General features: G+C 42.8%; 2 protein-coding genes and 1 long non-coding RNA gene across 7 annotated transcripts; all 3 read left to right on the top strand.

The window, feature by feature from the left end:
- Positions 1–6442: 6442 nt before the first annotated feature.
- Positions 6443–7818, top strand: LOC136351178 (uncharacterized). Its single transcript, XR_010740768.1, has 3 exons — positions 6443–6585; positions 6689–6725; positions 6841–7818. It is a non-coding gene; the product is annotated as an uncharacterized lncRNA (long non-coding RNA).
- A 95-nt stretch (positions 7819–7913) lies between these two features.
- LOC4336514 (bifunctional adenosine 5'-phosphosulfate phosphorylase/adenylylsulfatase HINT4) lies at positions 7914–13132 on the top strand. 5 transcript variants are annotated; one of them, XM_015778061.3, is made up of 7 exons: positions 7914–8240; positions 8342–8388; positions 9812–9888; positions 9986–10052; positions 10238–10315; positions 10408–10514; positions 12799–13132. In XM_015778061.3, exons 1-6 carry the CDS (start codon positions 8109–8111, stop codon positions 10490–10492), a joined length of 486 nt encoding a protein of 161 aa, XP_015633547.1. In that variant the 5' UTR covers positions 7914–8108; the 3' UTR covers positions 10493–10514; positions 12799–13132. The 5 variants fall into 5 exon arrangements, with proteins under 5 accessions (XP_015633547.1, XP_015633549.1, XP_015633546.1 ...); XM_015778063.3 differs by lacking the exon at positions 12799–13132 and adding an exon at positions 11161–11613; XM_015778060.3 differs by lacking the exon at positions 12799–13132 and adding an exon at positions 11157–11613.
- Positions 13133–16680: 3548 nt separating this feature from the next.
- On the top strand, positions 16681–18399 carry LOC4336513 (probable aspartyl protease At4g16563). The gene has a single exon (XM_015778727.3). The coding sequence runs from the start codon at positions 16724–16726 to the stop codon at positions 18200–18202; it is 1479 nt and encodes a 492-aa protein (XP_015634213.1). The 5' UTR covers positions 16681–16723; the 3' UTR covers positions 18203–18399.
- Positions 18400–25634: the final 7235 nt, after the last annotated feature.

Below are 25634 nucleotides of genomic sequence, written 5' to 3'. Positions count from 1 at the left end.
GGGAACTCCTTGCCAAAAAAAGGGAGGGTTTTATAGCGGAGCATTGGCCGGGCGAAGTGATCGGAGTCTGAGTCAGCAAGCATGGGGGCCAGTTCATGTGGGCCACGGAAACGACAGGCTTTCACGTAATTTGCACAAACTACTCAGCTTATTACAGAGGATCGGAATTCAGGGGTCCAAATTTGTGAACCGAGAGAGATAAAAAACCTACTACGTTTGCATGTGGGTTTAATTCACCGGAAAACATGGACGATCAATAAGGTTGAATTATGCAAGGCTAGCTACAGCTAGAATTAACAGTAGGCCACCAAACCATGCATTTTGGTTCTAGAGCGATTCTGTCAGTAGTTCTGTCCTAGTGTCCTACTACAGTACAGCGTGGCACTAAAGCCATAATTTAAATTCTTGCTCCGCCTAAAACGAAGGAATGGGTGCTTAAGTTCGTTGTCCACTTCCCAGTATGTACTGGCAGCTGATTATACAAATAAATTTACATTTATTGATAAAATGCAGCAGCTAGTTGGAAAAAATATATAAAGGTAAACTTTTATTGGTTTACAATAAGAAAAGGAAAGCTTTGAAACCATATCTATCCACTCTGACATGATATAAATTGAGGAGTTACTCGATCGAGAACTGTCTCTTAAATCTATTCCGTCAAAATGCGTGGACTTTAAACTCTATAACGATATGTCGATACATCCCTTGGATCCAATAATGTTAAACTTTTATTGTTTTACAATAAAAAAGGAAAGGTTTTTTAAAACAATATCAATCCGCTCCGACATGATATAAATTGAGGAGTTATTCGATCAGTAACGATATCTCTTAAATCCATTTCGACAAGATGTGCCGACTTTAGTCTATAATGGTATGTCGGTATATCCCTTGGGTCCAAATAAACTAAACTTTTATTGTTTTACAATAAATAAGGAAAGCATTAAAACGATATCAATCTACTCCGACATGACATAAACTGAGTTATTCGATCGATAATTGTGTCTCTTAAATCCGTTCCATCAAATTGCGCGGATTTTAGACTATAACAGTATGTCGGTACATTCCTTGGATCCAATAAAGCTAAACTTTTATTGTTTCACAATAAAAAAGGAAAGGTTTTTTTTTAAAAAAAAACTATATCAATTCGCTCCGACATGACATAAGTTGGGGAGTTATTCGATCAGTAACGATATCTCTTAAATGCAGTCCAACAAGACGCACAAAATTTAGTCTATAATGGTATGTTGGTACATCCCTTGGATCTAGTTAAGCTAAAACTTTTATTGTTTTACAATAAGAAAAGGAAATCTTTAAAATGATATCAATCCGCTCCGCCGTGATATAAATTGAGGAGTTATTCGATTAGTAACGGTATCTCTTATATCCATTTCGTAAAAAATGTGTAAACTTTAGATTTTATAACGGTATGTCGATACATCCTTTTGATCCAATAAAGCTAAGCTTTTATTGTTTTACAATAATAAAAGGAGACATTTTTTTACAATGATATCAATCCGCTCCGACATGATATAAATTAAGGAGTTATTCGATCAGTAACGATATCTCTTAAATACATTTCGACAAGATGCACAGACTTTAGTCTCTATAACGGTATGTCAGTACATCCCTTGGATCCAATTAAGCTAAACTTTTATTCTTTTACAATAAGAAAAGGAAAGCTTTAAAACAATATCAATCCGCTCTGACATGGTATAAATTGAGGAGTTATTCAATCAGTAATGATATCTCTTAAATCCATTCTAACAAGATGCATGGACTTTAGGCATATGTTGGTACATCTCTTGGATCCAATTAAGCTAAACTTTTATTGTTTTACAATAAGAAAAAGAAGTTTAAAGCCGATATCAATCTGCTCCGACTGTAGAGTCTATAACGTTATGTCGGTGTCCCTTGGATCTATTCAGAGTTTCCAACAAAATAATACACAGGAGAGCTGTAGATATGTTGCACCACCTTTCACTAGATTTTACTTTAAATTTATCAACATCAATTTAAGAAATATGGATTCAGATTGTATCTAGCCATTTCATTCCCAACTACGAATACTTTTTTTTTCGTTATACTTAAATACTGCTAGGTATCTCAGCAAAAGAATATATATAATAGATGCTGCCTGCTATGGAAAAATCAGGTAAAAATGGAATTTAATGTCAACCAAATAACATAAACAAAAGTAGTAATACATAAAAATATTAGGAATTTGCACACGTTAAGAAATTGAAGAGCAGTCGTCACAATGGACTGAATCCAAAATCAATCGAATAAACAAAATCATCTCTGTAGCAATGTTTACAAAGATAAACTCCCTAGTTAAAAGGGATTAATCAATTTGATGACATGTGCGTGGTATTAAGTAACTCGATCGTTTCTATATCTCGCATGTTGTTTCAAGGAAGAGATTTGTGCAACGTACGTAGAGCTATCCATGCTTCCAAGCTTCAGAGTAGCTTCAGCAATCAGCATGTGTACATGTATTTTCTTGAGGACTTCACGTTTAACGCACACAAGCAATACCTATGGGATCAAGTTGTTAATTTAAATATTTTTTATCCATTCCAACTCGCTACAAAGCAGCGGGCAACTCTAAGCGGTCAAGGCATGGGCCACCAATAAAAATTACTCAGATCATAAAAGTTTTAAGTTTCAAATTTTTTTGAACTACGTTATAAAAATCTAATTTTATCCTAAATATTAAATATTTATGACGGGAAAGAGGGAGGTATAGAGTAGAACCTAACGTCTTTTTCCAAAAGAAAAATCGTTGGAGGTTAATTGTTCGGCATCTTAAGTTAGCCTCATTAGTCGCTGATAGTTTATTAGTATTTAATTATGCACAACTCCTCGATAGCAACCTGTTGAATTCATATACATATAGTAAGTACTGTTCACAAATGAATTGTAAGGTTAGTGTTCACCATGTATTGATTGTGTAATTCTATATTTCCACCGGTTCTAAAAATATTTCTCCACGTGATATGCATGACGAGAAATTAGGTAGATCAATTACGCTGATCGTCTCGCAAGAAAAACTGAATATATAAATGCAAATCATTTGACTAAAAAAGATGCATTAATTATTTTATGACATAATTGGCATGGTATTGTATTGTATTGTTTTATCGTTATACTGTTCACAAGCTGGAATTTGAACTGTATTACAATATCTTAAAAATTAGAGTTGTATTTATGATACAACTCTTATATTTATATTTACAAATGCAATTGTACTGTCATACCACAGAATGTAGCTCTCTAACATATGAGAGAATCTATTCTATACCACTGAGTTTGATCTAGTTTAATAATTTGCTACTAACATTGTCTCTTTTCATAATATACCCATTGAGTTTATTCACTGTAGGAGCCTCTCCTACAATTTCATTTTCAAAAAAAAAACGATGGCTTTACCAATTGTTTTATAATACGCTATTGGGTTAAACTTTTTTCAAAGAGAGAATCGACTCCATGCCACTGAGTTTGGTTCAGCTCAACGATTTCACTAACAGTGTCTCTTAATTTCTATTATATACCGGTGACATTAACAATGTTTTACAATATACCAGTGGGTTGATCACCCTTATAAGAATACCCAAAATACTCTTAGAGATATACAATGTAAACAATCCCTAATTTATTTCATTAAAAGTTTCAATAAAAATGAAAATTTTTGTATGGCCTATGTACAAAACATGTAAGAATGTATTAAGTTTAAAGTTTTTTTGTTATATTTATTTTATAAAATTATTTTGTGTGGTATACGAGAGAGAAATTGCTTAAAATAGATAATAGCACAAAACACAAAAATATCGTATGTAGCGTATGAAATATGATTTACATTAATAACAATAACAAAAATTTATATAGCATATAACGGATAAGTTATATTTTTTAAAAAAGAGTATAAATGCAAAAAGAACTTGAAACTTATCTACAAATTTACATGTTGTACATGTAAGGAGGCCAAATAATTAATACACACACACACACAAACACACACACACACATATATATACATACATATATATTTTTCGAAATTTCTAATGAGATAAAACCTTTTATATATGTACTTTTCCTCCCAAAAATAGTCTTGACAGGTGGAATTAAACCATAGCTCCAAGACCTTGTAGGTAAATTAGTTTAATGTGTATTCCGTGAAGGTTCATATATAGTTTGTTTCGTACACCACTCGCTTGGTTTCTGAAGGAAAGAAACCAACGATTTTTTTCACGTTTCAGATTTTTATTCAACGGTGCATCAGGGAGGCTCCTGGCCCCTCCTATACACAGCCAGGATCGACTCTCAACTCCACTGTTGCATCATCATCTCTCCTTGATATCCATGTCGTCACCACTGATGCACCTCAATGAGACCTACTACTGTTAATTGCTTGCCGGAACTAACCTCCACCGTGGCAATTCATATACTAATAATCATATGTGGTGTGCCTGTGGACAAACTCACGCAAAGAAAGATAAATTAATCAATCTATGTGTACGCACACGATCACAGACTTGTACGCACGAAATCCATCGAACACCTGATCCAGTATTCAACTATTCATCGCGAGAATTAAATGGGAGGGAGAAAAATTCATCGCAATCCCCAGATCATTTGATCGATCGATTGAGTGGATATACACTATCCGGTTCGTCAAACCGGTGACTGGCAACAGCAACTGGCTGATCGATCGAGCTAGCACCGATCTATTATCTGGACTGCCAAATAATTGAAGACGTCGTCGCAATTCAAGCATTACGCTAGCTAGCTACGTGGATGGAATCCACTCCAAGCATTTTTGCAGCAATGAGGAGTTTAATACGCAGACAGAGACCCGCGGAGATGATGATAGTACTGTGACGCGATCAATTAATACCGGTCGATCTCCTCCAACGACAGCAAACCGGCTAGTCGGTGAGCGCGAGTAACATGCGCTATCGCCTACCTGCAACATTTCTGCACATGCATACATTGGAGCTCTCTTGATCGGTCGATAAAGACCCATGATAAGTATACCGCAGTACTAGCTAGGAGTAGGAGGCAATAATGCATGTTACTTGCAGCTTCTCTAGAACGGCGCATGTTGCCGTGAATCGGCGGCGGCGCTGCCCGTTTTCTGCAATGCCTTCTTCTGCTTTCGAGATCTGCCGAATTTTCCTACCTCTGTCACAGCTAAAGCCGGGCACTGTTCACGGTTAAATTTCACCTTCGTTTCCATCAGGCTAATCCGGCGAGACAGACGCATTCGAGGAAGAACATGGGCACATGGCAGACTGAGACTGGCCGCAGCTGCATGCGATGTGTCTCGCGAGGGACGTCAAAGCACGCCTTTTTGTGATGAGCATGCACGAGGCAGCCTGGTAACGACGAGGGGGTGCGGTGATCATTTAGAAGTAACCCGCAGTGCAGATAATATCATAATACGGATGTCCCAGGTGTTGCTTAGGCAGGTCTTAATTATCATCATCAGGCGTTGGTCAAGCGATCCTGTCCACGGGAGACGGGAGACAAAAGCGAAATCCTAGTACTACTAGACATGCTCCAAGGCTCCAAGCTCACGTACTGATATGCACAAGGAACAGAGAGAACGGAGATAAGAAAAGAAAAAGACCTTATCCAGCAGCTGCGTGTGCAAGCTTGACACAGAAAGTTCGTAGCCAAGTAATTTACCATCTCTAGCGTGTACACCTTCGTTTATGTTTTTCCGACGTGGTTCAGCCACATGGACCAACTTTAATTATATCCGACAGTCGTGCGGGTGCGGCTCGTGACAGACCAAACATTCTTCATTTCTTCGAGCTACCCCGTCCAACGTTCAAGCAGCCCTGCTCGCGTCCGGTCCAGTCAAGCTCTTGTGATTCGTGGCCCACGGTTGTCTAGACTCTGGACCTTGTGGATGACGGCTCGGCCTCTTTGCGTGTCAAGTTCGGTTGTTGCCAACGGAAATAAAAAATCAGAATTGAATTTTACACCCACCGGCAACGTGCGTAATGGTCGAAAACTTCCCTTCCTCTTTGCTTCATCACTAATCATCCTTTTTTTTAACAGTTGACCATTATATAAATTCAGGATAAACTTCACGGAAGAACCAAGCGCCCATTTTTTTTAAAAAAAATTGGAAGAATTAGCGTGAAGCAAGAAGGAAAAAGTACATCCAAGGTCTCTCAACTTGTCATCGAATTACAAAATCATCCCCCAACCACAAAACCAAATATATAATATCCCAACTTACAAAACCATTCACTTTACGTTCTTCGGTGGTTTTGATCCCGGTTTTGTCCGACGTGACGGCTGAATCAGCATGGACCCCACATGTTAGATGCCACGTCAGCATCCCTCTCTTTCCCCTCCTTGGAGCACGACGACGACTCGGGGCTGCCGCTCGCTTGCTCCTGGGGGCTGGAAAAGCCGCACGCACTCAGAGTGGAGGCGGTGGGTGTCCGGCGATGTCCCGAGGCGAGCGAGGACAGCGGTGGCTTGCCTCCTGCTCCTCTCCCCGCCGATCTCCCTCACCGACCGGCGAGTGCACGCGGAGAGGAAGAAGGGCAGCGGCCGGCCGGCAGAACAGCCTGTGAACCCATCCTTCCCTCCATTTCTTTGCTAGCTTCCGCCATTGTTTTTTGGATTTTATTTGCTCATCTGGTGCTTCTTCCCCTTTCCGTTTCTGCAGCTCACAGCCTCACACCCGCTCAAATTCTTCACAATCCGTAAGTGTGTGTGTGTGTGTGTGTGTGTGTGTGAGAATTCTTGCAGATTAGATGCTGAATTGCTGCTAATAGCCTGCATCGACTCGTAAATTTATGTTTTTTTTTGTTGGAACAGATGGGCTGTGGCTAGTGCCCGCAGTACAGCTATGGGGGATGCCATCCTGCTGCAGGCCAATCACATTCGACGTTAACAAGGTGCCAACCATGCGGGGACCTAGCGCACCGAGGTCCGGCGAGGGGCAGCGGCGGCACGCGGCGCGCAGCGAGGGCGAGCAGGAGCGTGACGGCGGCCGACGGCGGGGCGCGGTGGCGGCTAGGCGGCGGCCGCGACGCGGACGCACGGCGGCGGCGCGGCCAGGACACGGGCTCGTGGCGGCCGGCGTGCGGCGGGCCGGCGGCTCATGGCGCCACACCATGCGGGGCGGCGCGGGGGCGATCAAGCGGCCATGGCGTGGTGCTGCGAGCACGCCGTGGACGGCGGATGCGGTGCAGCGGCCTAGCACGGCACGGTGCGGTGACGCCGGTGGCCGGGTGGGTGCGGGATGCGGCTAAGCTGCGGCTCGGCGCGGGATGCGGCCGAGCGGCCATGGCGCGGCGAGTGCCAGCAGCACGGCGGCCAGGGCTGCTCGCTGCTCTGCCCTTTTCCCTTTTTTTTTCTTTCTTCATTTTCTTTTCCCATTGACTTCGTGTGGTCGGGGAGGCGCGGCGGCCATGGCCAGAGCGGCGGCACGGCTGGGCGACGGCTGGTGTGACGCTGCGGAGTTCGGTGCAAGGCGCGGTCCGGGGCGGCCGTGCGGGGGCGAGGCCGTGCAGTGGCCGGCGCGCAGCCGACGTCTCCATCAGTGCCCTTTCGTGACATCCTGACACGTGGGTCCCATGTTGACTTAGCAGTCACGTCGTACAAAACCGGAGTCAAAACCACCGAAGAACCTAAATGGAACGGTTTTGTAAAGTTAAGGGATGTCATATATCTGGTTTTGTGGTTGAGGGACGATTTTGTAATTCGATGACAAGTTGAGAGAACTTGGGTGTACTTTTTCCAAGCAAGAAATGAGAAAGTGCGGTGCTGAGTTGGGCTTGGAACCAAATTCATGGCCCATCTCAGTTGGGCCTGTGATGAGTTGGGCTTCTCCAAGGGACCAGGAAACTGACGCTACAGCTTTGCCGGTTGCGCTGGGCCGTGGAATCACTGGACGATTAGCCAGTGCGCCACCGGCCACCGGATCGATACCGGCGGCGGCGGCGGTGGCGGTATCCCACCCGCGAGCACGAGCACGAGCACGGCTGCCGCGTCCGGGGCGCAAGTGCGGAAACAGTCCAAGTCCACGCCGCGTTGGGGATCCCACCTAACCTCAACCGCTCCACGCGGGCGCCGAGGGTGCCATGAAGAAGCTGTTCTGCTTCCGCGGCGGCACCGTGGCGAGGAGGTCGGAGAGGGCCCCGATGGCTGAATGGTGCGTGTTCTGCCCCATCGCCCGCCGCGACCCCGCTTGCAACACCGTCCTCCTCTACTCCGTTCCGTACCCTCCTCCCCGTCGCCGCTTCCGATCTAATAATCCCCGTTCATCTGGTGCTGTTGGTCGCTAAAACTCGTGTCAATTTGGTTTCCTCCGCAGGATGACAGGGTCATGGCGTTCAAGGACATCAACCCGTCGGCTTTCAGGTAGGAGTACTTCTATGTCTCCGCGCACTGCGTCGTGTTGGGGGGGATTGGTCTGGAAATATGGATATGGCGTTTCCTTGTTATTACGTATAATAGCTGTAGTCGGATATTAGAAGTGATTGGGTTCACATGTACTCGGATTGAATTTACCATCTATATTTCTACTATACAACTAATGCAAGGTGGAAGGCTTTAACTAACTTGTGTTTGTTGTCTTGTTATGTCTCCTACCTAGCTATAACTACTTTGCGAGTGCAAATAATGGTTTACTGTGGATCTTGGTTGCAGTGAGCTTGTTATAAGTTTCAGTGCGAATTTTTCATATTTGGACACTTTTTTACCACCATATTATCTCTTTTTACTCTGCTTCTCATTGCAGAGAGACCTATGTTTTAATATATATATTTTTTGAACAAACAGACCTATGCCTTGATCGTTCCTATATAAGTGGCTATATTTTCATGCTGAAAGAAATCATCCTTTAGGTTTTTTTAGCAGGAGATTATGTATTTTGATGGCCGATCAATATTGGTGATCAGCTGAATAGCAATGCGACTGATTCCTCTGTACCAATCTAATCTTAACTGTTGTCTGAATTTGGGTATATACCAACCACCAAGAGGTCATGGAGAACCAAGTCTTGTGGATCGCCTACTTGGATGTTCTTGATTATCTCAATTCTCAAGTTACTGTGCATATACACAAGCATATGTTTTTCTATATTATACAGAAGAGCAATGAAAAAACATGTTGTATATCTTCACAGTTGCACCTCTCTATTTACAAATAGTGGAAAACATACTCTCTCCATACTCGTAAAGGAAGTCGTTTAGGACAATGTTTAAGTCAAACTTTAGGAATATAAATCATGAATAACTCTCAAGTTGTTGAGTTTGAAAATGTAAAAATTATATGAATAGATTTGTCTTGAAAAATACTTTCATAAAAGTATACATATATCACTTTTCAATAAATATTTTTATAGAAAGAAGAAGTCAAAGTTTCTTTTTTTTTTGAAACCGTATGAAGAAGTCAAAGTTGTGTTTTAGAGACCGTGTCACTGTCCAAAACGACTTCCTTTACGAGTATGGAGGGAGTATGTAATATCACATAGCTTACAGTTGAAGATCAATAAATTGCTACCGACAATTATTGTACTATATGGTTAACTGGATCAGTCAGACATGATGAACACCCTTCTGTACTCAATGCAAAAGTTGCAAACATAATAACAAGTCGATCTGAGCTCTTTATGCCGGTTCTGTCTTTGACATGCCACTATGCCAGAGTGATTTTGGCCCTGTAATCTTTTTAGCACCAAGTGTCCAAATGTGATTTCAGTTTTCCACCGTTAACTATTGACCCAGAGCTTGTCAGATTTTTCCTTTAACATTTGTTTTACGGTATCCTGTGCTGTTTGCAGGCACTATCTTGTCATACCCATTGAACATATACCTACTGTCAATAATCTCCAAAGAACCACCGAAGATCACCAGTTAGGTGGGTGATTTGTTCCTTCTCGCTTCTTGCAACCTTGGCTCCCTATTACTCTTTGTCTAAGTCAAACCAACCAGTTGGCATGTTTTGTCCTTTTCAGTTAGTCACATGTTGGCAGTAGGAAGAGATTTACTCAATCGGGATGCTCCCAATTCGGAGGAACAGAGGTATTGCCAAAAAGAAATATTATTTATGTGTTCTATATTTCTTGTTGTACATGTGATTGAAAGCTCTCTCATTTGCTGATAAGCAGTAACACTAATATGCGGTGATGGGGAAACTTCCATTGTCACAATATACTTATCGAGCGTTATTCCTCTCTGCGTTCTTGTAAACTTGTTGTGTATTGCAGATTTGGTTTTCACCAGCCACCATTTAATAGTGTTGATCACCTTCATCTTCACTGCTTGGCATTGCCATTTACGCCCAGGTACTCAATTTACAGTGCTATACGCCTTTCCCTTCATTTGAAATGTGGCATTTTTCCGTTTGGAAATTATTTATACCACTTCATTTTAACAGCTGGAGGCAAGTAAAATATACACCTCTTGGTCCCCTTGGAGGGTTTATTGAAGCTGAGAGTCTATTGGAAAGAATACGCCCATAGTCTACCGTTATCACAACTACCGGTACAAGCTATTCTTGCTTAACTTTTGTTGTATTGTCATTTGTACGTGATTCATTGTACATTCACAACACATGGTCTGAAATTGTAGACTAAATCAGACCCACTCTTTCTGGATGTTGAGCTGCATTGAGTTGATAAATGCCTGCTGTATGAATTTCTTTTCATGGTGGACAGCCTTAGCTTACAAACAAAGGAATAATAACCACCTATGGACCTTTTATGGCCTTTTGATTAGCAGTCAAACATTTAGGCAGTTTGCAATTATGATATGATTTTCTCCTATTTAGCTCTCGCCGTTACAGTTACTCTTAGGCTCGTTAAGAAATGTACGCCCTCCGGGCTAATAATACTTGTCGTTTTGGACAAAAGTGAGGTCAAACTTTAAAATATTTGATTACGAATAATTTCTAAAATATTTATCTTTGCAATATGGTGACTATATGTATAGATTAGTTTTAAAAAAATATTTCAATAAAATGATATATTTGTTAACACTTCTATTCATATTATAAAAAAATAGTGGTTAAAGTTATTTTTTTAAGACCGTGTCTCTGTCCAAAATGACAAGTATTATCAACCCGGATGGAGTAGCATATGGACTAGGACTTTGGTACGAGATGAATACATTTTTTTTCTTTGTCAGGCAGATGAACACAATTTACAAAGTATCACCGCCATTATCGCGATGACCACGGAAACCCGCAGGCAGTGGGCAGTAGGCACAATTGGAGAGAGAATGTTAATGAGCGATCAGTCGCATGCGCCCTCCCCCGCGCGACTAGACACGGGTCGCGCGTGGAGAGGGGGGCGCAAGCACCGTGCGGTTTCTTTTTTTTTGTTGTTTTTTTGGCGCACGGTTTCCTAGGCGGTGTGCGGTTTTTTTTCTTTTGTTTTTCTTTTTGCGCACGGTTTCCTTCCTTTTATTTTTCTTTTCTTCTTTCCGTATCAGTTTCTTTTTTTTTTTGGCGCACGTTTGACTGGGTGCAATTGGCTCTCCAATTGTTGTGACCTTGTGATTGCATCCTTTTAATATGCATCGCTTTAGTCATAGCTTTTGAATGATTGTATCATCCCTCTGTTTAATATGCATCGCTTAATCATATAGCTTTTTATATATATATATATATATATAAGAGTAAAATGCACTAGCGGTCCTTAAACTTGTCAGCAGGTTTCACTTAGATCCACGAACTTGCAAAGCGCACATCGAGATTCCTAAACTTGGTTTATTGTATCATTCCGGTCTAAAGCCGCGTTTGACCGTGGTTTTGCCTACGTGGCACGCCACGTGGACGATGACATGGATTTTTTTCTCCCTTCTTCCTTCTTTTTTTTCTCTTTCTTCCTTGTCGAAAAGATGAAAATGCCTTATACACGTCATCGTCCATGTCATCGTCTTTTCATAAAAGAGAAAAGAGAAGGAAGAAGGGAGAAAAAATAAAATAAAAAATCCATGTCATAGTCCATGTGGCGTGCCACGTAAGCTAAAACCACGGTCAAACGCGGCTTTGGACCGGGATGATACAATAAACCAAGTTTAGGGACCTTGATGTGCGCTTTACAACTTCGTGGACCTAAGTGAAACCTACTGATAAGAAGTTTAAGAACCGCTGGTGTATTTTAGTCTATATATAATGTTTGTATCATCCCTCTGTTGGTTTCTTGCACCTGCTACATCCCTGTTTCTCTCCTGCTACAATAAATATCGGCTCGGAATGATACACATCATCATGAAACAAATATATATTGGATGTGCCATATCGGAAGTTGTTCTTTATGAAATCTAATATCCAAATATATAGTTAGAAATTGATTTTTTTTATACTAGTATGTAGCCGTTTGTATCTGCCCCCACAACCAAGAGGCAAGCTAGCATGAAAAAAGTGGCAGTCATGGTTCTTTTGCATCTTATAAAGTGGCAATAAATTGGTCACTCTCTGATTGTACATTTGTACGCAAACGAATAATAATGGAATGCTTCTCACTTTCACTTTATTCGAAAGTAGACGCCAAGTCTTGCGCCTTTGTAAAATTAGTTTTGTCGTCACTCTGAATGATCAACAGCTCAATATCATAGTGCAGATGTACATACACCAAAAAGGATCTGGCACCTGTTTTATCTCACTTGGTGCTCTTAAAACTCAACAGCAATGTTCCATTGCATTTGTTCGTTTCAGTGCACGCGGAGACGGGGAAATCTTTCACTGGCCGTCGCGTCTCTTTCCATTTTGCCTCTGCCTTCTTTCTGTTCCAGTGTTCCTAATCCGTGTCATTCGTCTCATCAGCTACTATGACCTACACAAAGGCCAACCCCAGCAGTACACACTGGACGACAGCGATGGCCCAACCTGCTCGAAGTATAGTGTACTCGGAGTACAGCAGTACGAGAGATGCCAATGATGAGCCCGAGCCCCATTGGCAGAACCAGCCTGAACTGGAGTGCTTGCATTGCAATTGCATGTACAGTACTGTTGAGCTATACTCCCTCCGTCTCAAAAAAAAAAAAAAAAGAAGTAAACTGTGAGTTCCCGTGCCAACGTTTGACTGTCCGTCTTATATGAAATTTTTTTATAATTAGTATTTTTATTGTTGTTAGATGATAAAACATGATTAATACTTTATGTGTGACTTATCTTTTTAATTTTTTTTATATTTTTTCAAATAAGACGGACGGTCAAACGTTGGACACGGAAATCAGGGTTTGTCTTTTTTTTTTTTTGGATGGAGGGAGCACGTATTTTCCATTGGCCATGGGCCATTGGCCGTTCGCTCTTTCAGCTTCGCACTGCGGCTATATGGAGTCTAGGCGGTGCCCACTGATCGGCCGGCGGGGACCCTCGTCGGTACGGCACGTACCCGACTCCCCTCACAGCTGTTCTCCGGCCAGCCATCGTACGTCGCCTGTAGCTGTCAATCGTCATCATCACATATTCACACTAGGAGGAGTACAATAGTACATCATGGCGATGAGGGCACAGGGCAGGCGTTCGATCCATCAATCCTTTTTCACGACGTCTCCTCTTGTTTTCTTCTGTACCGGAGTCCGAAGCCGAGCCCCCCTCTGCTGCTGCTTCGTCTCCTCGACTCCCCGTTCCGCCGCTGCTGCCGCGCGCCATCCGTTGTCCTGCCTTTTCTTCTCACCGTTGGCTGCGAACGGTGGTGCATCATTGTGCAGCCTGTACGTTAGCCTTGGCTGCTTGCGCGAACCGTTGTCGCGTTGCGCGCACCGTTCTTCTCGGATATGTGTGGTTTGAAATTCGAATTCTCATTCACTACCCCTTTGCAAAGACTCACTCCCGTTTGAAGCAGATTGTTCGCCATAATTGTCTACTTTGGTTTTATTATAGGTGTGGAGTAAATAATTTATGACAATAATATGGTAAAGTAGATAAATAGAACGGGACAACCATGCATTAACCTGTACTAGTACGGAGTATATTGTACTAGTACCTCACGTATAGTGTACGTACATATGAAATGGACGCCTGAACAGAAGCTTAAAGGATACTCTACCATTGTGGATGCCAGTGAAGCATGAATGAAGGATCTCAGAGTCAGATAGAGTACATGGTGGAGTAGTATTAACTCGCCTGTGCCTATGCAGACATGAAAAATTGACTTACAGCCAAGCCAGCGGTACGTGCAAGATTGCTCACCGGCGTGAATGCCATTGCCAACCTCGTTATTCGATCACTGAATTGCATAGAAATATCTCACATGAAAAGGGCTGGGCCCTTCCCTTATCAACAAACTAGTCCTAGGTCCCATTGTATATCTGATTCTGTATCCAGCTCACTGAACCAGTGAGCTCATGATAATGTCGCCACGGTGGCGCATAGAACTATTGATGGAAGAGAACTAACACTACTACTAACAAAAAGCTCAGACAGCTAGTCCTTTACTCCTTTTCTTGCCTCCCATTCGGCTCTCACGGTGTATTTGGTTTTAGTTCATTTTCCCATGATTGTCATTTGTCTTTGCTAATGCTCCAATTTCTTATGGACTGAACCAGGGGCTGATTTTATCTTTAGGCTGTGTTTAGTTCCACATCAAAATTGAAAGTTTGAAGAAATTAAAACGATGTGACAGAAAAGTTGAAAATTTATGTTGCAGGAAAATTCAATGTAACGAAAAAATTAAAAGTTTGAAGAAAAAAATTATAATCTAAACAGGGCCTTACTATTTTTTTGGTGTACAGAAGTACAGAACGAAAAGATAGAAAAATTAGACGATCGAGCAAGTGTAGTGCAGTGCAGTACTAGTAGGTACTGGTAGGGCCCTGTTTGAAAAAAAAATTAGCTCAGGGCTAATTTTGAGAGCTAATGTTTAGTCATGAATTGGTAGGCTAAACATTAGTCTAGGGTGGTATGTTTGTATCCATGGGCTAATTTAAGGTTAAAAGGTAGAGAGAGAGTAGAAAGAGAGGAGAGAGCTGTTTTTTTATGGTCCCCACACAAAATTAGCCCTATTAACATTCCATGGAGAGGCTAATGTTTTGAGGGGGCTAATTCACTTTAGCCTCAATTTTAGCCCACCCGTTTGGATCCTTGAGGACTAATTCAGCACTAAAAGGTGAGAGCTAATAATTAGTCTAAGGAACCAAACAGGGCTGTCTAGTTGATTTCATGGTGCAATCAAGAAGATTTCATGGCGCAATCAAGAAATGGATCTGATCCGTCCACAGATGCAACGATAAGCACTCTGCAAATGGTCCCCTACAATTGATTAGCACGTTTTTTTTTCGAATAAGATTGATTAGCACGTCTTTGTTCTGATTGACAGACACCTACAGACTGCAGTTTAATTAGTGCTATCCTTAATCTCAATAGTTAATTTGCTGATTTCAATCTTCCTAACCTAACCTATGGTCTATGGAAGCAACACCCTAAATGCAGATTAACGATCACACGTTTTCAAGGGTAGTTAATTATGTTGAGGGGTTTCAACTACTAAAACTTTCTGAAGTGGTTTAAACAGAAGATAAAAAGGAGACATAATAGTTGGATGTACTCCGTACTAGCAGTCCATTCACCTACTCCCTCCGTCCAAAAAAAAAAGACAAACCCTGATTTCTGTGTTCAACGTTTGACCGTCCGTCTTATTTGAAAAAGTTATGAAAAAAATTAAAAAGATAAGCCACGCATAAAGTATTAATCATGTTTTATCATCTAACAAGAATGAAAATAATAATTATAAAAAAATTTCATATAAGACGAACAGTCAAACGTTGACACGGAAACTCACGGTTTTTGAACGGAGGGAGTACCTATAGTTTCAGCCTTTCGGGACGCATTATGCACCAGGCTAGCAATAGCATGAGATGACAGATGAATAGTAAAACTCGTTTGGTTGAGTTTAAACTTCTAGATTTAATTTTAAGAGTTGAATCTCAAGTAAAGTTATGGAGTAGCTGAAACCTAGTTTTACCTTTCTACTTTAATTTACTAGAGCTCTTCACCTATCTTTAATTCTGTTTTAAGTGAAGTTGAAACTTATTGATCGGGCTTCAACTTCAAAAGAGCTAGAGCTGAAACATGCAGCTGTAACCTTGTAAAACAGGCGAGTTGTGCGCCTTTCAAGTTTCAATCGAGCCGTGTCGTAAAGTCACCACTCCCAGTAATCGCAAAGTCACAACTACCAGTAAAAAACCATAGCGATCGCAAGCTCGTGGTACTTGAAAATGCAATGACACTACTCCAGCTACTCTCACTCCGAGGCCACCACTCGCTAGCTTCCTGTGTCCCCTTGTCCTGCTTGCTCTGCTACCCTGTAGCTGTAGGCCTGTACTGCTCCGTCCTGATCCGCCCCGGCTCTCTATCGCAAAGAAAAAAAGATCCGCCCCGGCTCGATCGGTTTGCGCTTGTGCACGCATACACGCTCGCGTCCAAGCGCACATCCGCACAGTGACTCGCCGTCCCGTGACTCCAAATCCACACGTTGTCTCGTCACGTAGCCGCTTGCAAGTTGCAACCAAGCGGGCGCGCCGCGCGAGCGCCTGAGCGAGTGTGCAGCATGCGTGTCCTCCGTGCGGCTCGCGCTCTCCCCGGGTGGATTTCCCCCACGCGATACACAGTTTAGTTTGTTTGAACCGTCCCCACGTACGCCCCGGGATGCTGCTGCCGGCTCGGCCGCTTCAAAAACCCCTTCTAAACCCGCGGCCTGAGGCCAGAAACCCGAGCATTCCACCGTGCGCGAAAGCGCCCCGTCACCATGCGCCTCCAACTCTGCTTCCTCTGCTTCGGCTTGCTTCTCGTCTCCTCCTCGCTGCAATGCCACGGGCTGCTTCTGCCGCTCACCAACACCCTCTCCTCGCTCCGCCCAGCCAATGACACCGCCACCATCCACCGCCTCCTCCGCTCCTCCTCCCTCCGTTCCGCCGCGCGCCACCGCGGCCGCCGCCACGGCACGCGCCGCGCGCCTCCTCCTCCACGGCACCGCCAGCTCTCGCTGCCGCTCGCGCCGGGGAGCGACTACACGCTGTCGCTCTCGGTCGGCCCGCCTTCCACGGCCAGCTCCGTGTCGCTCTTCCTCGACACCGGCAGCGACCTCGTCTGGTTCCCCTGCGCGCCGTTCACCTGCATGCTCTGCGAAGGCAAGGCGACGCCTGGTGGCAACCACTCCAGCCCGCTCCCCCCACCGATCGACTCCCGCCGCATCTCCTGCGCGTCGCCGCTCTGCTCCGCGGCGCACTCCTCCGCGCCCACCTCCGACCTGTGCGCCGCGGCGCGGTGCCCGCTCGACGCGATCGAGACCGACTCGTGCGCGTCCCACGCGTGCCCGCCGCTGTACTACGCGTACGGGGACGGCAGCCTCGTCGCGAACCTGAGGCGCGGACGCGTCGGGCTGGCCGCGTCCATGGCCGTGGAGAACTTCACCTTCGCCTGCGCGCACACGGCGCTCGCCGAGCCCGTCGGGGTGGCCGGGTTCGGGCGCGGCCCGCTCTCGCTCCCGGCCCAGCTCGCCCCGTCGCTCTCCGGCAGGTTTTCCTACTGCCTCGTCGCCCACTCATTCCGCGCCGACCGGCTCATCCGGTCAAGCCCGCTGATCCTCGGCCGCAGCACGGACGCCGCCGCGATCGGCGCCTCCGAGACGGACTTCGTGTACACGCCGCTGCTGCACAACCCGAAGCACCCCTACTTCTACTCGGTGGCGCTCGAAGCCGTCTCGGTGGGCGGGAAGAGGATACAGGCCCAGCCCGAGCTCGGGGACGTGGACCGCGACGGCAACGGCGGGATGGTGGTGGACTCGGGCACGACGTTCACCATGCTGCCGAGCGACACGTTCGCGCGGGTGGCCGACGAGTTCGCGCGCGCGATGGCCGCGGCGCGGTTCACGCGCGCCGAGGGCGCGGAGGCCCAGACAGGGCTCGCCCCCTGCTACCACTACTCCCCGTCGGACCGCGCCGTGCCGCCGGTGGCGCTCCACTTCCGTGGCAACGCGACGGTGGCGCTGCCGCGGAGGAACTACTTCATGGGGTTCAAGAGCGAGGAGGGGCGGAGCGTCGGGTGCCTGATGCTGATGAACGTCGGCGGGAACAACGACGACGGCGAAGACGGTGGTGGTCCGGCAGGGACGCTTGGCAACTTCCAGCAGCAGGGGTTCGAGGTGGTGTACGACGTGGACGCCGGTCGCGTCGGCTTCGCCCGCCGCCGGTGTACGGACCTGTGGGACACGCTCTCGCGCCGGTGAGCTGCTGGTGCGGACTTACGATGATCGAGTATGATTTGTCCTAAGCTCTCAGGTGTACAGAGTACAGACTAGTGGTAGCTGCCATGCATGTATCTGTAGGATTGTTCTTCTTGCGACGTTACTGTTTTGTTTCTCGTGTTTCTGCTTGTAAATCTGTCTTGCTCTGCCCGTATGGAACCTGATTAACGATTAACCGATGGCAACGACTCGGACGGCGAGACATGTCTCCACACGGGTTTTTGCTACCAACAGAGAAACTGCAGTAAACAAACTCGAACCTTTGGCACATTTGATGCAAGAATCATTGATCAACCACTGGTGCACGAGAGATGCAGTGCAGATAAACTCCAGAATTTTCAAGCTGATCCGGTGAGAGATTGATCGAGTGGTGGTGGTAATCAGCTTTGCCGCTGATGAGTGAGCTGTCGAGCGATGAGTGTGGCGTACAAGCGGGCCATGGGGAGCTGCGCACGTGTGGAGTGGTGAGCCGAGCATGAGCTGGCGGGGTTTGTCTCCTGAGGGAAAGGCAGCGCAAGGTTCGATGTGCTACAGAGATTACAACAGTTTTGTGGTCCACGTGTGTGGTAAAAAAAAAATCTGGAATCATCCAGAAAATCTGGATGAACAACCGAATACTTACTCCGTCCCATAACCTAACCATTTTAAGGTAGGCACGTATATTAAGTAAGTATGTAGAAATGATTAATTGGAGGGGTTATGATTGGTTGAGAAGAGAAAATAGGTGAAGAGAATGGTTGTGATTGGTTGAGAGAAGAGGGTAGGTGGAGAAATAGTTTCATTTTAATACAAGTTACTGTGCTAGAAATAGATATAATTTGGGATGGAGGTAGTATCATACTTAAAATGTGGATGAACAATAGAAAATATGTCTAAAATATACTCCTTCTGTCCCATAATATAACAATTTAGGACTGGATGAAACATTTCATATGACAATTAATCTAGACAGATATATGTCTAAATTTATTGTACTATAAAATGTCATATTCCGTCCTAAGTTGCTTATATTATAGAATGTAGGAAGTAGTAAGAATCTTAGATGAAACATTTTTTTGTATAATGAATGTAGGAGTATCTGATAGAGAGTTCCAGATACATTATACTAGAAAATATCCCACCTAGTGTTAAATACTTTCATCCCATAAAAAATAACCTAGTCACTACCAATCTAGACATACATATGGCATATCTAATATTTTTTTTTTGGAACGGAGGGAATACTAAATAATTAAACCAATGACGATCTAATTGGGCAATGTCAGGCAGGAAAGGTGTAGGCCTAGGAAGACAGATTTTGGGCATATTCAGATTGTAGCCAAAATAAACCTTACCAAATTTTGGCAATGCTAAAATTTTAGCAAGATGGCAATATTACTAAAAATTTGACAGGATTTTTCATGTATTTATCAAATTTGGCAACAAACTAAACGTAGATATTTTTTTTTGCAACTTTGACAAAAAAAAATGGTATGGTTGAAAATGTCATCAAGATGAACAGTTCCTTTGCTCAGCTCTGCTACTGCCAAGGATCCGCATCATACAGTAGATACGTTGCGGAGAATCCACACTTGAGTTTGAAACTTCAAAAGTCCTCTTCAAATTTGAAAGCAGATCCAAAATTCCAATGCAATGGTGCTCTCTTTCAAAAAGAAAGATGTGACCAGTTTCCTATCGATACTACCACCACTACCAAACTGTTCAGCTGGTGACAAACCGTAGATTCACTGTGGTGTGCAACAAGAACGATTCATATAAATCTAGCGCTCCACTATACAGAACTGTATAACAGTATAACATCATGGCATTGCTAACATCCTTCAGGCGCACTGAACCAACGTGCTCATACGGTAGATGTAGTGAGTATGCATTCAGAGCTCGAGACTGATCAACATATAGGTTCGATGTCGCTCGGTGCAGAGTCGTAGTATATGCCTCATCTATTCAAATATTACTATATTTTAGAATGGGTGTAGTACTCTGTATTCATATCAACTAATCAACATAACGAGCCTGTCACATGCTTGCAAAAAATATTTATCTTCCTTCTCAAATTTGCATTTACTAGGACTCAAAAACAGAAAGCACCCTGTCTGCAGTGCACAGAGCCTAGCAGTGCAGTTCACTGTGAGCTGCGGAGGTTGGTGTTTGGATTGGATCGGCGTAGATGAATCCAGGATGCGTGAGCTGTCACGGTGTACCGAACGCCAATCAATTGAATTGCTCAGCGCAGCTGCACAGTAATATGTTTTGGCACGAGTGATGAACCCTATCTCTAGCTAGGCCATTTATCACCTGACGAACGCATAATGGTTGGCAATATTCTATTGGCACATCAATGCTGGGATTGTAAAAGCATTTGCGAACATGTATTCCAGCTTGGCTCTCATTTGCTACCATCGTTTTAACTGTTCATCCAACCCACGCATATCAATACAATATCTTTATTTTATCAAATCTCAATACAATAGTTTTACACCTTATCTACTCTTAATACAATTGAATTATATCATACTTTGGTAAACTCTGATACAACAAATACTTAAAAATAAATTTATTTTATAATAATAAATATGCTAAAAATAAACTTGTTACGAAACGTACTTCAGTCTTTTTCCCTCCTGACTAGCAGCCTGCAACCGACCATCCCTTAATACTCTCCACTAAATTTTTCTCAAACTCTCAACTTTTTATCACATCACATTACATCTAAAACATTCTTACTCATATAAACTTTCAATTTTTTTTTTCAAACTACCAACTTTCTCTAAACTTCTCCCTAATTTCAGAAACTAAACGACTGTAGCCGAATAGCTGAAGTTTGACCGAGATCATGGATGGCATCTACGCTCGGGTTCAATGTCAGATACACGTTGTACAAATAAGAGTGGATTGTCTTCACTGGTCAACTTAATTTACAAGTACCTGAAATAATGCACGCCAATGTTAGCTCAGTCAGTCCAATACGACCCCATCGTTTGGCTAATTGTATAAGACAAACAACATATTCACAAACAAATAATAATTTGTAAATAAACCTTTTATATTTGTGTTCTTAGCAATCTAAAAGTAAAAGCTGAAAATAAACTTTGATAAAAAAAAACCTTAAAATCAACTCCAATTTTAAAGTTGAAAATTCAAATTTTGATTGATAAGCATAAGTATAAGCGAAAAGATGGGCTATTCTTTTTTTAATTTTCAACACAATAAAAACAACGTGTGCACATTCACCCCTATAAACGCACAAACACACTCTCTATCTTTACGAACACCTCTAAAAGACTTGGCTACACCCTATCTTTACGAACATCCATATCTTGAAATAATGAAGTCACCACGGTCATTACGGTCGTCACCACGGGCGCCTATTGTTTCCCACTGAAAAAATAATTAACCGTAAAAGCAAGTACTTGTGTCAAGTTTAAAACTTGAATCCGGATAAATTGGTTTTACACCAGAATCTAAACAGTAAACAGTTGAGATACACTCACTTAGTCAATAAATTCCTTTAAAAACTATCTGGCTATGCTGACAAACGTCCAGGCCCAAAATATCTAATTTGCCTGTCTTCTCTTCTCTACCGGAACGGCGATGCAGGACCTACTTTTGGTTGAGTTATTCATGAACTATCTATCTATACTAGCATCTTAAGTCGTGGGTTCACACGACGACTATGACCTCTCCATCTATTAAATATATTTATATATTGTTTATGTTAGTGGACATAAATTCTTAATTATAATTAATAATGAATATGCTTTTAACATATTATTTCAAAAGTGTAACTATAACATTAATGGATTTATATATCTTGATTTGTCATTAAGAATATCATCGTAAACAAATAATTTATCATATATTACCGCGACCATTGCCTTTTACAATATCTAAATGCGTCAATTGTAATAGTAATGTAAATAGTCACATTTCTTATGCGTTGCAATTCTGTCATCACCAGTTGAGAAGTATTTATACGCTATTTTATCGTAAATCTTATAATCATATGATTTAAGTCAACTTTACAAAATTTATTATATCGTCCATGTCACATGTTTTTTTAATTTTAATCTGTAGTGAAGTAATCGATAGTATTAGATTATGTAGCTATTTATATTTACACGGATACTTTTATTATTGATACAGTAGAATTACTTTGAATACTCATTGGTGATTATTAAGGATAATTTTGAAGATATTTTTCATTCTCATATATTTGTTATCACACATTTTATGGAATGTGCTTGAAGGGACTAGAACATCCCAAGACACTATTTGGTTTTTTTTTTAACTTATTTTTCTCTCTTTTGATCCAACGGTTCTCTTCATTCAAATCATGCATCCAACGGTTCATATTTATTTGATGATGTGGCTCATCCTGGTGGGATCTTGGGATCCCCTTTTCACTGATGTAGATATCTCTGTCTAACTTTCTGCTATATCTCTATTCTAATTAAAGCATTTTCTAGAAGTCTTCAAGTTAAAAAAAAATCTAACTTGTTGATTAAATGCCATAGTGCGATGATAATAGATTTACTTTTAACATCATGGGCTACATTTCAAGCCCATCCATTATGGGTTATAAGCTTATGACAAGTTCATAAATATCTAAAATAGTGAAAAAAAAACAATGAGCCATGTCATCAGGAACACATGGACCGTCTGATTCTTCATTCGGTAGTTACTAGCCATCCGATCCGTCAATTGACAAAACATCTCCTTGATCCTTCAAGAAGTTTTTTTTTTAAAAAAAAGGCCCTTCCATGTCCCTATCCTTGTCCTACTGGAGGAAAAATCACCTTTCCTTCCAATTCCATCCGGAGAGAGGCGGAGACAGCACGTGTCGTTCCGTGCCTCCTCCCCATTGTCGCCGCCGCTGCGTCTCCTCTTCCCAATCCCCTCCGTCTCCTCCCAATCCCAGATCTAGTTAATTATTAAGTTCAAAATTATGAAATCATAAAAGGTCTATAATCGAGACTCCAACCGAGTACAACTTGATATTATTAATTATTACAAAATTTTAGATTCAGTAAATCATGTCAAAATTATAATTGAGACTCTAAACTGAATAGAGTCAAATTTTATTAATTTAGAATTTCAAACTTATTAAAACATGGTAAAACCACAACTAAGACTCCAAACCAAGTAAGGGTCCCTTTAAATAGCAGGAATGAAAAAAATAGAGGAACATGTTAAACACAAGATTTTGATAGATATATGTGTAAAACATAAAATAGCAGAAATGAGAAAATGTAGGAATAGAAAAAACATTAGGATTCTGTTAGGGATATGTGTAAAATAAAGTATTGAAAAACATATGAATCGGATGATAGAGATTCAAGGGAATTTTTCCAAGAGTTTAGACCTCTCACTAACTATTCTCCGAAATTTCTATAGGATTATCCATTCCATAGAATTATAATAAGGATATGATAGAATTAAATTGTTTGTTTCGTAAGATTTCATAGGAATGTTTTTTATATGATTAAAATCCTCCGAAATTCTTATGTTTTTCGTACAAATAAACGGACCCTAAAACTCAATATTTATTAACTACGAATTTCAAGATTACTAAATTATAAAAATCTTTTTTAGCATTATAAAACCAATGTACATTGCCGGACATCCTAAACCAACATCGCTGGACTAATCAAATTGCATCGATACTCAATGATCTTCGGTTTTAGCGAGACCGAGATGGGTGAGGCTGAAGTCCTCGTTGCCGTCGTTCGCCGGTCTTCCTAGTACGTCTCCTGCTCACCTCCCTACCTCCGCCACTACCGCCGGCTCCTGCCCAAGCTCCGCGCGAGGGGGTCATGAGCTTAACATGCATGCTAAGGCCGATGTTTAGTCCCATGCGAAGTTGCGGTATCAGGCACACCAAAAAAAAAAAAGCACAAACCCAGCAGACCAGGTTGGATCTCGACAATCATGCACCAAAAAAAGAACTTGCAGAAAACAGTGATAGCACAACTTGCTTGGAACCTGCGCAAATGGGAGGGCAAAAACATAAAATGAGGTTACGGTCATCCACATGTTCAGTTTGACAAGAGGGGAAAAGGACGCAACAATAGAATTCCTAACTTTAAAATTCAACTATGCTTAAACTATCTTGATAAGTTCAAGGTGATACCATACCTTTTTTTCACCGGGCCGGCAAAGAACCGGCCGAGATGTATATTAGGAAGAAGAGAATCTTTACAGAACACCCTGAGCCGAGAATGGCTGAGGCTACAACTAACCGCCGTAGCGGAACACCCTAAGAACACACTAGAGGCACATGAGGGACTCTCGGCTATCTAACCGTAATAGATCGCGCACAGCAAACCAGTGGCTTTCCATGTTTCCCACTTGTCAGCGATGGTAGCACAAAGATGCACCGCTGAAGTGGCCTTTCCATCGAACACCTGTGCATTCCGTTCCTTCCAAACTAACCACGTCACCAGGATAACTCCCGCATCAAATGGCTTTCGATCCGTCTTGTGAACCGATTTACGTGCCTCGCACCACCAGCTCAGTATGTCACCAGAGGATGTGTCACAGGCAATGCCCAAGCGACTTCTAACCTACGCCCATACCTACTTCGTGTAATCGCAGGCGTGGAAGATGTGGGCGCAAGATTCCGCATCGTTCCCACAGAGGTGGCAGAACGAGGCCAGATGCCAACCCCACCACTGGAGGTTGTCCGCCGTCAAACAAGCCTTCCGACCACTGACCGCATCTTCGCGGCACAGAGGAGGGAATAGGCCGTTTTCACCGAGAAAACTCCATCCGCAGCAGGCTTCCAATAGTATGCATTCGGTTGAGTAGGGTTCAGGGTGACGGTGGTGATCAAGTCCCAGACTTGGAGATGTCGCCGGTCTAGCATCCTCGTGCAGCACTGTGTAAACTGTCCTTCCCTTGTTTTTGGCGTCCAGTTCACAGTTCAGGATGGAACCTCCATCCGGAAGCAAGTCGTCTCTCCACAAGAAGATGCTCTTCCCGTCCCCCAACACCACACCTTTTTAGTTACTAATTGGGTGCCCGTGCGTGCAACGGGAAATAAAATAACATCAACTTGGGTGCCCGTGCGTGCAACGGGAAATAAAATAACATCAACTCAAACTTACACTGATGTCAAATGAGTTTGAAATGTGATGATTGTAAATGTCAACATGCCTTCCAATTTTTAAAGAATATTTCACCCTCGTAAGATCCCATATGTACAACAACTATCTTCTATTCACTAAGACTACGATAGCTACATTTTGAAAGAAAAACACTGCAAAATTGTGCTTGGCATACTATGAAAAACACACATGATGTTTCCTCCTCAACAGTTAATAAGAATATTTGACATATAGGAGGGTTCTATCCGTGAGCTTCATTTACCCTTCTATTACAGGTTCATTTACTTCGCATTGCAGCGGCTATTAAA

The sequence above is a fragment of the Oryza sativa genome, chromosome 4 (genome assembly GCF_034140825.1).
Source record: "Oryza sativa Japonica Group chromosome 4, ASM3414082v1".
NCBI lineage: Eukaryota > Viridiplantae > Streptophyta > Magnoliopsida > Poales > Poaceae > Oryza > Oryza sativa.
Note: the sequence above shows the minus strand (reverse complement) of the source record. Positions and strands in the feature narration are given on the sequence as shown.